Source organism: Hyaena hyaena, unplaced genomic scaffold, assembly GCF_003009895.1.
Source record: "Hyaena hyaena isolate Hyena2069 unplaced genomic scaffold, ASM300989v1 scaffold_2066, whole genome shotgun sequence".
Classification (NCBI taxonomy): Eukaryota; Metazoa; Chordata; class Mammalia; order Carnivora; family Hyaenidae; genus Hyaena; species Hyaena hyaena.
The window spans coordinates 41,857-56,159 of NW_024082650.1; the positions used below are offsets into that span (position 1 = coordinate 41,857).

At 37.6% G+C, this 14,303-nt stretch overlaps 1 protein-coding gene across 1 annotated transcript; it reads right to left on the minus strand.

The window, feature by feature from the left end:
• Positions 1–483: 483 nt before the first annotated feature.
• Positions 484–9,901, minus strand: LOC120227128 (early activation antigen CD69-like). The gene is made up of 5 exons (XM_039225290.1): positions 9,743–9,901; positions 9,123–9,215; positions 4,716–4,903; positions 3,718–3,824; positions 484–648 (listed from the first exon to the last, which is right to left on the minus strand). Exons 1-5 carry the CDS (start codon positions 9,813–9,815, stop codon positions 531–533), a joined length of 579 nt encoding a protein of 192 aa, XP_039081221.1. The 5' UTR covers positions 9,816–9,901; the 3' UTR covers positions 484–530.
• Positions 9,902–14,303: the final 4,402 nt, after the last annotated feature.

The following is a 14,303-nucleotide window of genomic DNA, read 5'->3' on the forward strand; positions in this document are numbered from 1 at the left end:
AAAAATTGTACCTGGCTCTGCATATATTTTCAGGGGATTTTGTCTTTGATGGTGATGTGAAGTAAGAAACCCTAATTAATCTCTGAATACCTCACCCATGGAACTTCTTTCCAAATTCTAAATGAATACCGCTACATACCGCTGGGGACTGAGTGGAACATCCAATGCTCACTCCATGCCTCATCTCTTATCTCTTGTAGGCAGATGTAATTGAATGTCAGAGGAGTAGAGGAGTCTTTTACTCCCTTCTCTTTATCCTCCAATCTGTTCCACTGACACATGCTATTGAATCAGCTGTGACCAAGACCACCATTATACCCATAGTGTGGCTTAGCAACGTCATGAAAAATTCAGTTTAGTTTCTTGAGGTCTTAAATTATTACTTAAATGAAGCTAAAAGTCATTGAAAATTTCATCAAGCAACTTAAAACATATGTCTGATGAAAAGAACAATGTATCCATATGAATTTACAAGGCATAAAAGAAGTTTTTCTTTAATTACTTTATTTGCTCTATTACAGAGGGACCCTTTATCTAAAACAAAGGGGTCCTCTGCTACATATATATTTCATTGTATTATTGCAACTGGCACCGCTTATGCTCTTTTGAAACATGAAGGCACACATTCCACTTCCTCCAATCTTGAACCTGGAACAAAATAAGGAGATTAATTTACTGAAGCCCATGAAAAATAATTAGGCACAGCCTAAAATATGTAGCTTTGCTGATTATGTTTCAAAATGTGTGATGCAGGGGCGCCTGGGTAGCTCAGAAGGCCCAGCGCCAGACTTCCGCTCAGGTCACGATCTCACAGTTCATGGGTTTGAGCCCTGTGTGGGGCTCTGTGCTGACAGCTCAGAGCCTGGAGCCTGCTTCAGATTCTGTGTCTCCTCTCTCTGCCCCTCCCTTGCTTGCGCTCTGCCTCTCTCGGTCTCTCAAAAATGAATAAACATTAAAAAAAAATAGAAAACAAAACCAAGCCAAAATGTGCAATGTAAAAGGAGTAGAGGGATGAAACGAGCTTCTTCTCTCCATTTCAGCCTTCAAATGTCACCACAGGAGGGGAGTGTGGGAAGAAATGAACAGCAGGCAACTTCACTGCAGTAACACAGCCAAGAATCCTGGAGCTTTATGCCATTTTATAATGTAGTAAACATGGAAAATAACTTTGTGAAGGATTAGAGTCTACTTTAATACATTGAAATAAGAATAAGTAAATATAGTCAGCCATTTAAAGATCACATACAGGGAGAGTGTGACTGATATTTTACTGAACCCCCTCCTGCACACATTTAAAACATTGATATGTCTTAAGGCTGAAATAGTGTTCACTAATCCATTTGTTGAAACCTTTACCATAGTAATAGTGAAATAGACATTAACTTGATGGACTATGATAGATGTAATCATAATCATAAGTGAAATATCTAGAAAGGATTTTCTAAGTTTGGATAGTAGGTCATATGGAACATATGAAATTGAAAACTCAGACTGAGAAAAAGAAAAATAGAATGTTTCTCTGATAACTAGCTGGTTACATGGCAATTAAAATGCTTTTAGCACTTCATTTTGGGGGAACTTTGTAACGCTGGTGTAACCTTCCTAATTTCTAGGTTACCTTCAAAAATGTATGCAGCTTACCTCCAAAATACAGGTGTATTTCTGTGCCTTCACATACCCTAGTGTCAATTGTTATGGGCTTAATCACGCACCTCTCCCAGTTCATATGTTTATGACCTAACCCAACCCATAGTAGCTCACAATATAACTGTATTAAGAGAGAATATGCTTGAAGAGGTGATGAAGTTACAATGAGGTCTTAAAAGTGAGCCCTGAGGTGCCTGGATGGCTCAGTCGGTTGAGCGTCCGACTTCGGCTCAGGTCATTATCTCACAGTTCATGGGTTCTGGCTCAGCGTCAGGCTCTGGGTTGACTGCTAGCTCAGAGCTTGGAGCCTTTCTTCAGATTCTGTGACTCCTCTCTCTGACCCTCCCCTGCTCACACTGTCTCTCTCTCTCTCTCTCAAAAATATATAAAACGTTAAAAAAATTAAGAGTGACCCCTAATCCAATATTACTGGTGTCCTCCTAGGAAGAAGCTTGGACCCAGCCAGGCATGTACACAGAGGGAAGGCTGTGTGAAGACACAGGAGAAGATGGCCATCTACAAGCCAAAGGGAGAGGCCTCGGAAGAAATCGACCCTCCTGACGTCTTGATCTGGCACATCTTGCCTCCAGAACTGTTGTTTACACGTCCAGTCTGTGGTATTTGTTACAGGAGACTTAGCAAACCAATACACTATTCATTTTTCAGAGACAGAGAGAGACAGAGCATGGTGGGTACAGGGGACAGAGGGAGGGGAAACACAACATCGGACGCAGGCTCCAGGCTCTGAGCTGTCAGGACAGAGCCCGACTCGGGGCTCAAACTTGCAGACTGTGAAATCATGACCTGAGCTGAAGTCCAATGCTTAACCGACTGAGCCACCCAGGTGCCGCTAATACACCAGCTTCTATTTTTACTCCTTCCTCATCTTTTAAAAAAAATTGTTTTTACATTTATTTATTTTTGAGAGATGGATTAAGACAGAGTGTGAGTTGGGGAGGGGCAGAGAGAGAAGGAGACACAGTATCTGAAACAGACTCCAGGCTCCGAGCAAGCATACAGCACAGAGCCTGACGCCGGGCTCAAATCCACGAACTGCGAGATCATAACCTGAGCTGAAGTTGGACGCTCAACTGCCTGAGCCATTCAGGCGCCTCTCATCTTTTTTTTTTTTTTTATGGGACTATGTAAAATATATAATATTGTATTAAACTGCCAATATTTTCTCTCAAGAAAATAAGTATTAGATCTGATAATCAGAAAGTTTCATTTATGTCCTACTTTTTCTTACACTTTTTAAAGTTGGCTATATTATTATCAAATCATTGTGTGGGTATTTTCACGTCAAGTTGGATAAAAATACAATAATAACAGAAGTCTCTATTTTTTGAAAGGCCTGCTGTTTTCTTTATCATGTCATATGCCTCATATAATATCTAGCACAATATGTCATAAAAGTAATACAATACCTACTTAAGTATGTACTAAATAGACCGTAGCTAGAGGTTCCCTCCATGGGGAACTCAATATTCTTTTCCTTTCTCCTCTCTAAAGTTGGAAAATGTCTTAAATGTTTCAAAAGCAAAAATAGAGTCAAGAGGTACAATCAGTTCTCTTCGAGGTAAGGAACATGGAGAAGTTCAAGAATTTTAGACAAAGGTCAATTTTTTGAAAATAGAGCATACATTTTCTCTTTCTCATTCATTCCCTTCCATTTCAGGACACCAGTGGGTGGTAAGTCTAAGCTTGAGTATGCTTTCTCAGACTCCCCTATCAATGACATACCAAAGCAACAACAAACAAACAAAGGGAAAACTCAAGAGGAAACAGACAAGGATCAAACTAGTTAGATTTTTATCTAGTCTAGGAGAAAAAGAACACTTGTAGTATAGATGTTGTATATACAGCCCAACTTACCTTATAGAAGTAGTTGATATTTGATGCCAAACCCTGACTAAAGACTATATATTTGTCTGAATATATCCATATGTCCATATACTGACAGTCTTTTGGGGACATAATGTGGAGGAAACTATAGGAGTAGCTGATTACAGACTTAGAATCCTTACTATATACTTAACACATTTCATGATAAATGTTATTAAGGCTTACCAATAGCTAAATGTATCTCCATTTATCCACCTCCAGGGTGTTCTTGCATTGAGCTTTTTCAGTCCAATCCAATATGAAGAAGTTCCCAAAAGGGGCATCAAAGTTTCCTTTTATGAAATACAGGGTGTTGTCATGGGTCGCTCCTAGTTTTCTCATTCACACTACCCCCAAAGCTATGGTCCTTTTTCGGGTCCATTTTTCTCTTGCTAGGGTTATCGTAAGAGCCCTCTAACATGGCACTCTGCTTTGATATTTGCCACCCATCAGCTTGGCAGAGCAAATGATCCTTATAAAACTTAAGTCAAATCATGTTTCACTTTTGTTCATAGCTCTGCAATATCTTCCTATTTTACTTGGAGGAAAACCAAAGTATTAACAATAGCCTCAAAGACCCTAATCATCCACATTCCTCACTCAGTCCCTCATTCTAGGCACACTGGCTGGTTTTTTTTCTCTGTTCCTTGAATATTCCAGGCATATACCTACTTTAATGCTCTAGATGTTTCTTCTTCCGGGGAAGCTCATTCCCCCTGATATTCCTCTGACAAACTTTCTAACTACTTTACAGTTTTCCTCAGTGCCATCATCTCAATGAGATAAGACTATCTTATTTGCAGCCTACTCACCTAGGACCTTCATATATTGCTTATGTATATCTATGTATATCTAGATCATATCATAGTCACATATCATATTCACATATATCATATGCATAAATCCTGTATATATATATATATACACATATATACGTATATATACGTATATATATACATATATATACGTATATATATATACACATTTATATATATATAAAATAGTATGTAATTTAACATATTTATTATGATTGTATTCTCTGTCTCTTTTTGGGGGGTGTAAGCTCCATAAAGGCAAAAATCTTTGTTTTGTTGGCTGATACATCACAACTTTGAGGTATACCTGTCATATAATGGCTACCCAATAAATTAAATGAGATTTGTTTTGCAAAGGAGAAATCTAACCACTTGATTCCTGGAGTTGAATATGGCCAGAGATCCATGATAGACTATGCAGGCTTCTTGGCTATCCATCCAAGTTTTTTCATGTTCAGATTGAAAGAAGCAATTATTTCTGATGTGGTTCCAGTCTTGTGGGCATACAGCTTCACCCTCAGAGCATGTATGGTAATTCCATAACTTTGGCTTTTTAACTAAAAGCACAGTGGTAGGGGGAAAAAAAGAAAAAGAAGAAAGTGTAAGAAAAAGAAAAAGTCTTTCCTTCCAGGTAAAATATTTATTTCAGATCAAGAAAATGTATTTTACTTCCATATTCAATTCAAATGATTTAACTCAAAACTCAACTCAGAAAAAAGAAAAGATCAAGAACATCACATGAATGAAATCAGCATTGAAGAATGCAGGTGGATGTATACTTTAAGATAGCAATCAGAGACAAATAAATATCCAGAAACTGAATTAATCTCTAGCCAGTTTCCTCCCATTTCTTATACTACTGGCATTTTCTTTATTCATCCATTCCTTTCCTATTCATCCACTTCTTTCCATTGTGAATAGACCAATTGTCAATATCCATAACATCAGAGGGCTGGCTTACTATTGCTGGCTTAATTGAAACTAGACTGTCTTTCAAGAACAACATTTCCCCAGATGTTGAGGTTGCTCCTTTGTTCTTAAACATAAAACAACGCAAGGAAAAAAAAAGTTTGGAATTTTACTAGCTTTCCACTATCCACTTTTTACTCCCCAACTTACTGCCTCTAGATAGATGAAGTTCCTCATTAAGATATAGCCCTGAGAAAAACAAGGCTCACCAAAAGGACATCTCTTTACAGCTGAAATATATGATGGGCTCATATGAATGGGAGAATCTTCAAATGGGAAAGATACCAGCAATGTAGGACTGTTCATGAGTCCTGGTATAAAAGCCGAGTGGAAAACTCAGGTCGCCAAAACTATCTGAAGGTATCAAATTCAAAATGATTTTAAAGTTTTGTGTTGAAATAAAAAGCTTGTACAGAATGCAGGTATTTGGTCCGGAACCTGGGTTACCGAACACCAAGTTTTGTCATTCATTCATTCGTTCATTCATTCATTCATTTGACAACTACCAGTTGAGTTTCTCTCATGTGGCAGACATTTTTGTCAGTCTGGGAATACAACAGTGTACATACAAAACAAAAACCAAACAAAACCCAAAATCTTTGCTTTTATGGGACTTGAATGTCTACTAAATGGTATAGTTTGTCATAAAATATATCAGAGTGAAGGTAGTTAGGATTATTAGGGGAAAGGCTTGCAATTTTAATGCAGTAGTCAGGGGTTCACCCAGAGGGTAATATTTACTAAAAGCTTGGACCAGCTGAGCTAGTGAGGAATATGTTCATACAGGGGAAGATCTTCCCAAGCAAAGAAAAACAACAACAACAACAACAGTACAAAGGACCAAGGTGAAGTGCCTGGCTTGTTAACAAAAGAGTGAGGATGCTTGAGGGTGCCCGGGAGGCTCAGTCAGTTAAGTGTCTGACTTTAGCTCAGGTCATGATCTCACAGTTTGTGAGTTTGGGTCCTGCGTCAGGCTCTGTGTTGACAGCTCAGAGCCTGGAGCCTGCTTAAGATTCTGTGTGTGTCTCTCTCTCTATTTGCCCTCACGCACTAGCTCTCTCTCACTCTCCCTCTCTCAAAATAAATAAACATTAAAAAAAAAAAAGAGTGAGGATGCTTGTGTGACTGAAGAAGACTGAGTGAAGGGGCAAGTAAGTAGTAGGAGATGAGATCACAAAGGTAATCGGGTGACTAGATCCAACAGAGTCTGTAGGCCATCTGCAAGATTGTGGCAAGATTACTCAAAGTGAATGAAAAACCATTGCAGCATTTTAAACAGATCTGATTTGTTTTTTAAAGTGTGTTTAAAATATATATTCTAGAAGTGCACTGTCTAGTATGGAAGTCCCTAGCTACACATGGCCATCAATCATTTGAAATCTGGCTAGTCCAACTCCAAAGTCCTATAAGTATAAAATGCACACTGAATATCAAAACCGTAGTACAAAAATATTTTGTAATATCATGAATCATTAATATACTGATATGTGGTGAAATGATGATATATTGACCATACAGGTGTTACCTGTTAAATACAGGCGTTAACCTCAATTTCTCAGGAGGCAATAATTAAGCAAAAGTATTTTTTTTGGAATCAAAGAATTGCAACTCAGGGCACACAGATTTGAGTAGCAATCCAAGGAGCATCCCACTAGGGAACCAAAGCCAGGGTTTTTTGAGACAAAAGCGGACTTTTTTATATATTGTTTACAAAGGATTGTGATTGGGGCTAGTAGCTGAAAATTAATCTTGGCTAAGCACAGGCGTTGCTAAGGCTTTCACTGAGCAAAAGGCCATTACTGTAGCACATTGCATGTGTTCTTGAGGAGTCCTTGGAATATTCGGGGCAGTTTGGACCAGTTCAAAAGTTCAGGAGGGCATGCATAAACCCTGCTTCCTTAATGGCCTCCTGGATACATTTTAAAACACCTTGACATAAATGACCCCGTATCACTTCATTTTTCACACTGGGTTAAATACAAAATACAATTAAAACTATTCTCATTTGTTTCTTACTTTTTTAGTGGGGCTTCTAAAATACAAATGACATTTGTGGCCCATATCATATTTTCAGTGGATAACTGCTCTAAGAGGTAAAGGGTGGAAAAGTGAAGAACACTTCGAAAAGAGGAGGTTGGCTAGGTACAAGGTGGTACCTGTACAAGTGGTGAAAAGGGACTCAGATTCTAGTTATATTTTGAAAGATCAGGAAGACTTTGCTGATTATTTTGGGGGTAGTGGAGAGGAAAAAAGAGTCCAACATGACTCTAAGGGTTTTGGTTTGAAAACTAGAAAGACAAAGTTGATATTTCATGAGGTAAGGAAGACCCAGATAGAAGAGGTTATGGGAGACAACCAGACTAAGACTTCAACTTGGACAATGTATTAGTCAAGTTGGCGGATTTAAAAATTTGGAATTCGGCAAAGAAACCCAGATTGGATATGAGTATTTGGAGGTCCTAAGAATGACGTGACATTCAAAGTTGTGAGTATTGCTAGGTTGCCAAGAGTGAAAGGGCAGATAAAGAGGGGACCTTTTTGGGGACTGAGCCCCAGGGCACTCAAAGTTAAGAGGTCAGGGAGAAAAGAAAGAATAAGCAAAGGAAAGCTGGAAGATGCTAACAAATTAGTTAGAAAGCATACTGTGTTGCAACATGGAAGTTGCCAGTGAACTTGAAAGACAACTTTAGTAGAAGGAAAAGGAAGTGGAGCCTGACCAGAGATGATTTAACAGAAAATGGGAAGATGGAATTTAGAAAAAAATAGCTAAAATTCAAGGTGGTTGCTGTAATGGAAGAAAAATGAATACATTGGTAGCTAAAGAACAAGTAAGTGCTAGTAAATTTTAAGGTAGGAGAGAAATCCCCATAATATATTGCTGATGGAGATGTTTCGATTGAGTATGAAAAAATTTGTAATGTAGGAGAGAGAGTGGAATATTACTAGAGTAATGTAACTGATCAATGAGAGGCTATAGAATCTAGTGCAGAGCATGAATATTCCATCTTCAGTACCAGCAATCTAGACAGAGTATTCCGGTGGGGGTAGAGGTAAGAAAGTAGATGTGGTCATGGTAGTCTTTGAAAGCTTTCTAGCAACTGTTTTAATTTATGAGGTAAAACTGAAAGCAAAATACAGGCTTGAGAGTGAAGATGAAGAAAGAGGCATGAAAGGTCTGGAGAGAATGGAGAAAGTATAAACTAATCATCTACGGGAGAGAGTTAATACAGTAGGGAAAATGTGATAACAATTGCTAGTGGTCACTCCACTTTTTTGAACTCTATCACAATTATTCCTGGTATGATTCTCTGACACTCGTCTAAGGCACTCTCTCCTAAATACATACCAGACCTTAAGTTTCAGCACAAATACCCCTACCTTTATAAAGTCTTCCCTGACTACCAAAAGCTGATTCATAAACTCCTTCTCATCCTCTTCAAATACATACTTGTATTTAGCAATTATTTTACAGTTACTATTTGCTTACATGCATGTTTCTTCCATCAAGGATTAATTCCTTTCAGGCCAAAATCCCCTTTTCTTTTTCGTTTTCCTTTTTTCCCCCCCATCTTGGTAACATCATCACCTAGCACTGTGCCTGAAGTTCAATAGATATTTATTGAAAGAATGATCATTCTAGAAGGTAAAGCAGGTGACTGGGTTTGAAAAACAATTAGAGGCTCTGGCAAGGAGAATGCTTTCCGATTTCAATTGTTCAATGTTAAGGAAGAACAAGCTAGTCACTGGTATCAGACTGAATCAATGATAATACAATTAGTATATTTTTAGCAGGAATTGTTTACTTACATTTTCTAGGGAATCTTAACATTGCCCACAGAAGAAAAGCGATGCCTCCACATATCATACTTGACATGACTAGCATTTTCTTTGTTACTATACCTAAGGAAGATGGATGTCATTGTTTATCTTCTAGAGAAAAACAAACAACAGGCAAACAGACAACGCACGTGAGATTTGTCTTTTTCTCTACCTGCTCTATGAGCTATTCTTCACAACCCAGCAAGTGGAAAATGGGAAAATGAGACAGCGTACTAAGGGCTAACTTTTCAGATCAAGAGTCTCAGAAGTGTTTGCTTCCACTCTCCGCGCCATTTCTGACCGTTATTTTACTTACTCAGTGTTCTTTCCTTGGTTGCAGAATAGAAAACCAAACTCCATCCTGGGACTTTTTCATGAATAGCTAGCTGCCTCTTCCAAGAAGGAAAACATCAGGTGGAGAGGGGTGGGTCTACCATTTCTTTGAAGGCTTTGTTTTTTTAATGAAGACGGCTTTTATTTATGGGCCAGATTATGGACAATTAAAGAAAAACTGCTGAGACTGCAAACTGGGATCCAAAAAGGATGGTAGGATAATCACGGGAAGCTCAGCTCCTGTACCCAAGGACGAGCTCTGTGACGCCCCTTACCTGGCATCGTGACCTGCTCCATGACCTCCCTCCCATCAGTACCAACGTTATGCTCAAACCCTCTGCCCTCCATCTCCAACGCTCACGGACAAGGGTCTTCTGTAACAAGGCTGGGGAAGTAACGGTTTGCAGGCAGGCAGTAACCGCTCCCTTTATCCTAGAGGCGTTGGCTCAATAGCCTGGGATTGGCTGGACCACAGAGACGACTCTGAGAATTCAGCCTCTGATTGGCTCCTTCCCTCTCACCAGCTAACCCCCCAAAGCTGAGCAGGGAGAGGCCAATACTTCTTATTTTGGATGCTTTTATACAGTCGCCCTACAATCTCAAGTCTAAGACAATTTTACAACACGTGGACTGAAACCTGGGCATGTTTGCCAACACCACAGGGTAGCTTTGCCCTCCCCTCTCATTTTTTTAAAATACTCCCTCCAATTCTTTTTAACTTTTAACTTTTTAACTTTTAACTTTTGAGTTCTTTTTAGCCTTTGAGTTCCAGATCTTACTTATGGACTGCTTAGGAAAATTTGATAAATTTTAGTGCTTGAATGAAAATTAGTTTCATATACAGGCAATCTTCCCTTTGCACAGTGGAAACGGATGTTAAAAATGACGTACAAGCGAAAACCAAGCCATGTTATTCTAATAATCAAAGGGGAACATTATGATTGGTCCTCAATTTAAAAAAAATGTTTTTGAAATACTGAAAACTCTGTTACTCTCCCTCAAAAACATATGGGGAATAAAAAAACAATAAAACGATTTTTATAACACTGTATTTAAAACATCAGAAACATTGAGAATTCAAGTCCTTTGTTTTATTTTGTTTTTTACAAAGCCTAAAAACTTATTAAGAATACTTTGAAAATAAAATTAGACCACTTTCTTACACTATACCCCAAAATAAACTCAAAATGGATTATGGACCTAATGTAAAACCTAAAATCATGAAACTCCTAAAAGAAAATGCAAACAGCTATCTCTTGGACATTAGACTTACCAACATTTTTCTGAGTATGCCTCCTCAGTCAAGGGAAACAAAAGCAAACATAAACTATTGGGACTACATCAAACTAAAAACCTTTTGCATAGCACAGAAAACCATCAACGAAATGAAAAGACAACCTCCTGAATGGGAGAAGATAGGTGCAAGTGATATATCTGATAAGGGGCTAATATCCAAAAAATTTGAAGAACTCATATAACTTAACACCAAAAAACCCAAGTAATCATATTTTTAAAATGGGTAGAGGATCTGAATAGACATTTTTACAAAGAAGAAATAAGGATGGCCAACAGATATATGAAAAGATGTCTGGTGTCACTAATCACCAAGGAAATGTAAATCAAAGCCACAATAAGATATCAGCTTACACCTGTCAGAATGACTAGTATCAAAAAGACAAGAAATAACATGTATTGATAAGGAGACAGAGAAAAAGGAACTCTTGTGAACTGCTGGTAGGGATGTAAATTGATGTAACTACTGTTGAAAACTGTGGAAGAACCTCAAAATATTAAAAGTAGAAATGTTATAGAGTCCAATAGTTCCAATGTTGTTATTGGGGTTTTTTAATGTTTATTTATTTATTTTTTTATTTTTGAGAGACAGAGAGAGGCAAAGCATGAGCAGGAGAGGGGCAGAGAAAGAGGAACACACAGAATCTGAAGCAGGCTCCAGGCTCTGAGCTGCCATCACAAAGTCTCACAAGGGACTCAGACCCACAAACTGAGAGCTCATGACATGAGCCAAAGTCAGTCACTTAACTGACTGAGCCACATATGTGCCCCTCTACTGTTAGGTATTTATGCAAAGAAAATGAAAATACTAATTTGAAAAGATATGTGCACTGCTATGTTTACTGTCATTTTATTTACAACAGCCAAGATACGGAATCAACCTAAGCATCCTTTGATAGATGAATGGATAAAGAAGATATAGCATATACACAATAGAGTATTCCTCAGCCATAAAAAAGAATGAAATCTTGCCATTTGTGACAACTTGGATGGACCCATAGAGTATTATGCTGTGTGAAAGAAGTCAGATGGAGAAAGACAATTAACATATGATTTTACTTATATGTGAAATCTAAACAAAAAACAAAAAACCCAACAACATATAAACAAACAAAAAATGCAGAAATGGACTCATAAATCTGGATAATGAAGTGGAACCCCACTTTATTCTAGAGGGTAGGGGATAAGGGGTGCCATTGGTGAGGTAAAGACTTCTGGTTATAAAATAAATAAGTCACAGGGATTAAAAGTACAGCATAGGGAATATGGTCAATAATATTATAATGACAATATGATAACAGATGATAATTACATATCTCGTGGTGTGTGTTGGATAATGTATAGAATTGTCAAATCACTATATTGTACACCTGAAACTAATATTGTATGTCAACCATACTTCAATACACTTTTTTAATTAAAAAAACAAAATAAAAAATGTTTTTCATTAAAAAAAACATTGAACAGGCTTGCCTTCTTGCTGTGTAACCTACAATATTAGGCAAGCATCTTTCCTATACTTTCTTAAACTTTCGTACCTCTAAGTTTGAGTGGGCTTTCCACATTTAATTTTTTTGCTTCTGGAATGTTATGAAATATTTCTGAGAATTCCTTTTATGTAAATTTTTTTTCGTGACTCTAACTTCTCTGGGACATCTCCATCCCTTTCATCACAACCACTTGCCTTATTTTTGTTGATGGTTGCCTTCAAAATTCCTCTGGCTGGCTGTCTAGAGTCTCGACAAAAGTAGAAGTGTCAATATGCTCACGATCAGCTCTTTCTTTCTACTTACTTTTGTTTTCTACTTGACTTTGACTTTCAGCATTATCACTGTTTGTTTCTTTGCTGCATTTTAGTCATGTTTGACCAGTCCCCTCTTTTGATGATTTATTTTTGTAAGATACCACATGAATTAATCATTGTGAGATGCAGAGGTAACATAATTTTACATTTAATTGTCTAAGTGTTAACTGAAGACAGACGCACATTAATTAGTCACTGACAGACTTACAAGGACATGACTTGATTGGTCATTGATCACAATGCATTGTCTATTTTCTACATAGTGATCTCTCTCTCTCTCTCTCTCTATATATATATATAGCTTCTGTGTTCACTGAGAAACTAGCAGTGAAGTTTGTACTTTATACAGTTAGAGTAAATATACTATAAATATGCATAACTATACTGTAAAACTAAAATTTGAGACAGGTAACTAAAGCATGGTATTATTTAACTAAACCATGATAAATGAAATTTGTGCATATCAGACCATAAAAATATAATGCAATCGCCCCCAACACATACATACATACATACTCTTGCAAAGGTACATATAAAAATAAAAACATATACACATACACACCCACATATGTGTGTGTATATATATATATGTACACACATTATATACATATATATTTACACCTATGTTATAGGCTAAATGTGTACTCACAAAATTCATAAGGTGAAACCCTACCCTCTCAATGTGATGGTATTAGGAGATGAGGCCTCTGAGAGGTAATTAAGTTTAGATGAGATAATGGGGGTGGAGCTCCCATAATGTGTGTGTGTGTCTGTATTTCCTACCTATGCTTATTTTTGTGTGTGTGTATCTGTATTTCCTACCTATGCTTATTTTTGTTCACTCATCTGATGATTAGGACACATTAAAGACTCATTACAACAACATATACACAATGGTAAGTATTGGTGGGGATGTAAAATGGTGCAGTTACTAAGCAAAACAATATGGTGGTCCCTCAAAAAATTAAACATTGAATTATTATATGATATAGTAATTCTGTTTGTGTCTATATACTTGAAGGCATAATGCTAAGTGAAATTAGCATCACAAAAAACCAAACACTGTATAATTCCACTTACATAAGGTATGTAGAGTAGTCAAATTCATAGAGACAAAAGTAGAATGAAAGTTGCCAGGGACTGCGGGGCGGGGGTGGCGGCGGCGGCGGAGGAGGAAGTGCAAAGTTGTTGTCTAAGGGGTTTAAAGTTTCTGTTTTGTAACATGAAAAATGTTCTCCAGACTGGTGGCCCAACAGTGTGAGTGTACTTACACTACTAAGCTACACATTTCAAAACAGTTAAGATGGGAAATTTTATATTATGTGTTTTGGCCACAAATATTTTTAGAATAGTATCTAAGCAGACCCGAGGCAATGAAACCCTAATAAATGAGAATCCATAGATAGAACTCCAAAAGATGAGGCAGAAAAGAAGTATTTTCCATCTCAAGTGAAATATCTCTGACAGGAAGTGAACAACAGATCAGGTGATTTCTGAAAAACCCACAAAAATCACTCAATAAGGAAGCTACCGGTAGCACACTTCTGTGCTGCTTCTGCAGTTTTCTCTGCCACCATGTGGGGTCAGGAAAAAACAGCACATCTCATTTTCTGTGGGCCACCAGGTCTGAAATAGTACAGGCTGGAGGAAGGTAGTGCTTAAAAAAATGTAATATGTATTTATTTTTAAGAGACAGAGAGAGACAGGGGCGCCTGGGTGGCTTAGTCGGTTAAGCGTCC

Excerpts from the sequence above, each read along its gene's own strand:
- LOC120227128 (XM_039225290.1), bottom strand. The coding sequence starts at position 9,815 with ATGGAGGGCAGAGGGTTTGAGCATAACGTTGGTACTGATGGGAGGGAG. Across the intron at positions 3,825-4,715 it reads TCAACTCCAGGAATCAAGTG|GAAACTTTGATGCCCCTTTT; the intron begins GTTAGATTTCTC and ends ATTTCATAAAAG. Across the intron at positions 649-3,717 it reads GGAGATACATTTAGCTATTG|GTTCAAGATTGGAGGAAGTG; the intron begins GTAAGCCTTAAT and ends ATTTTGTTCCAG.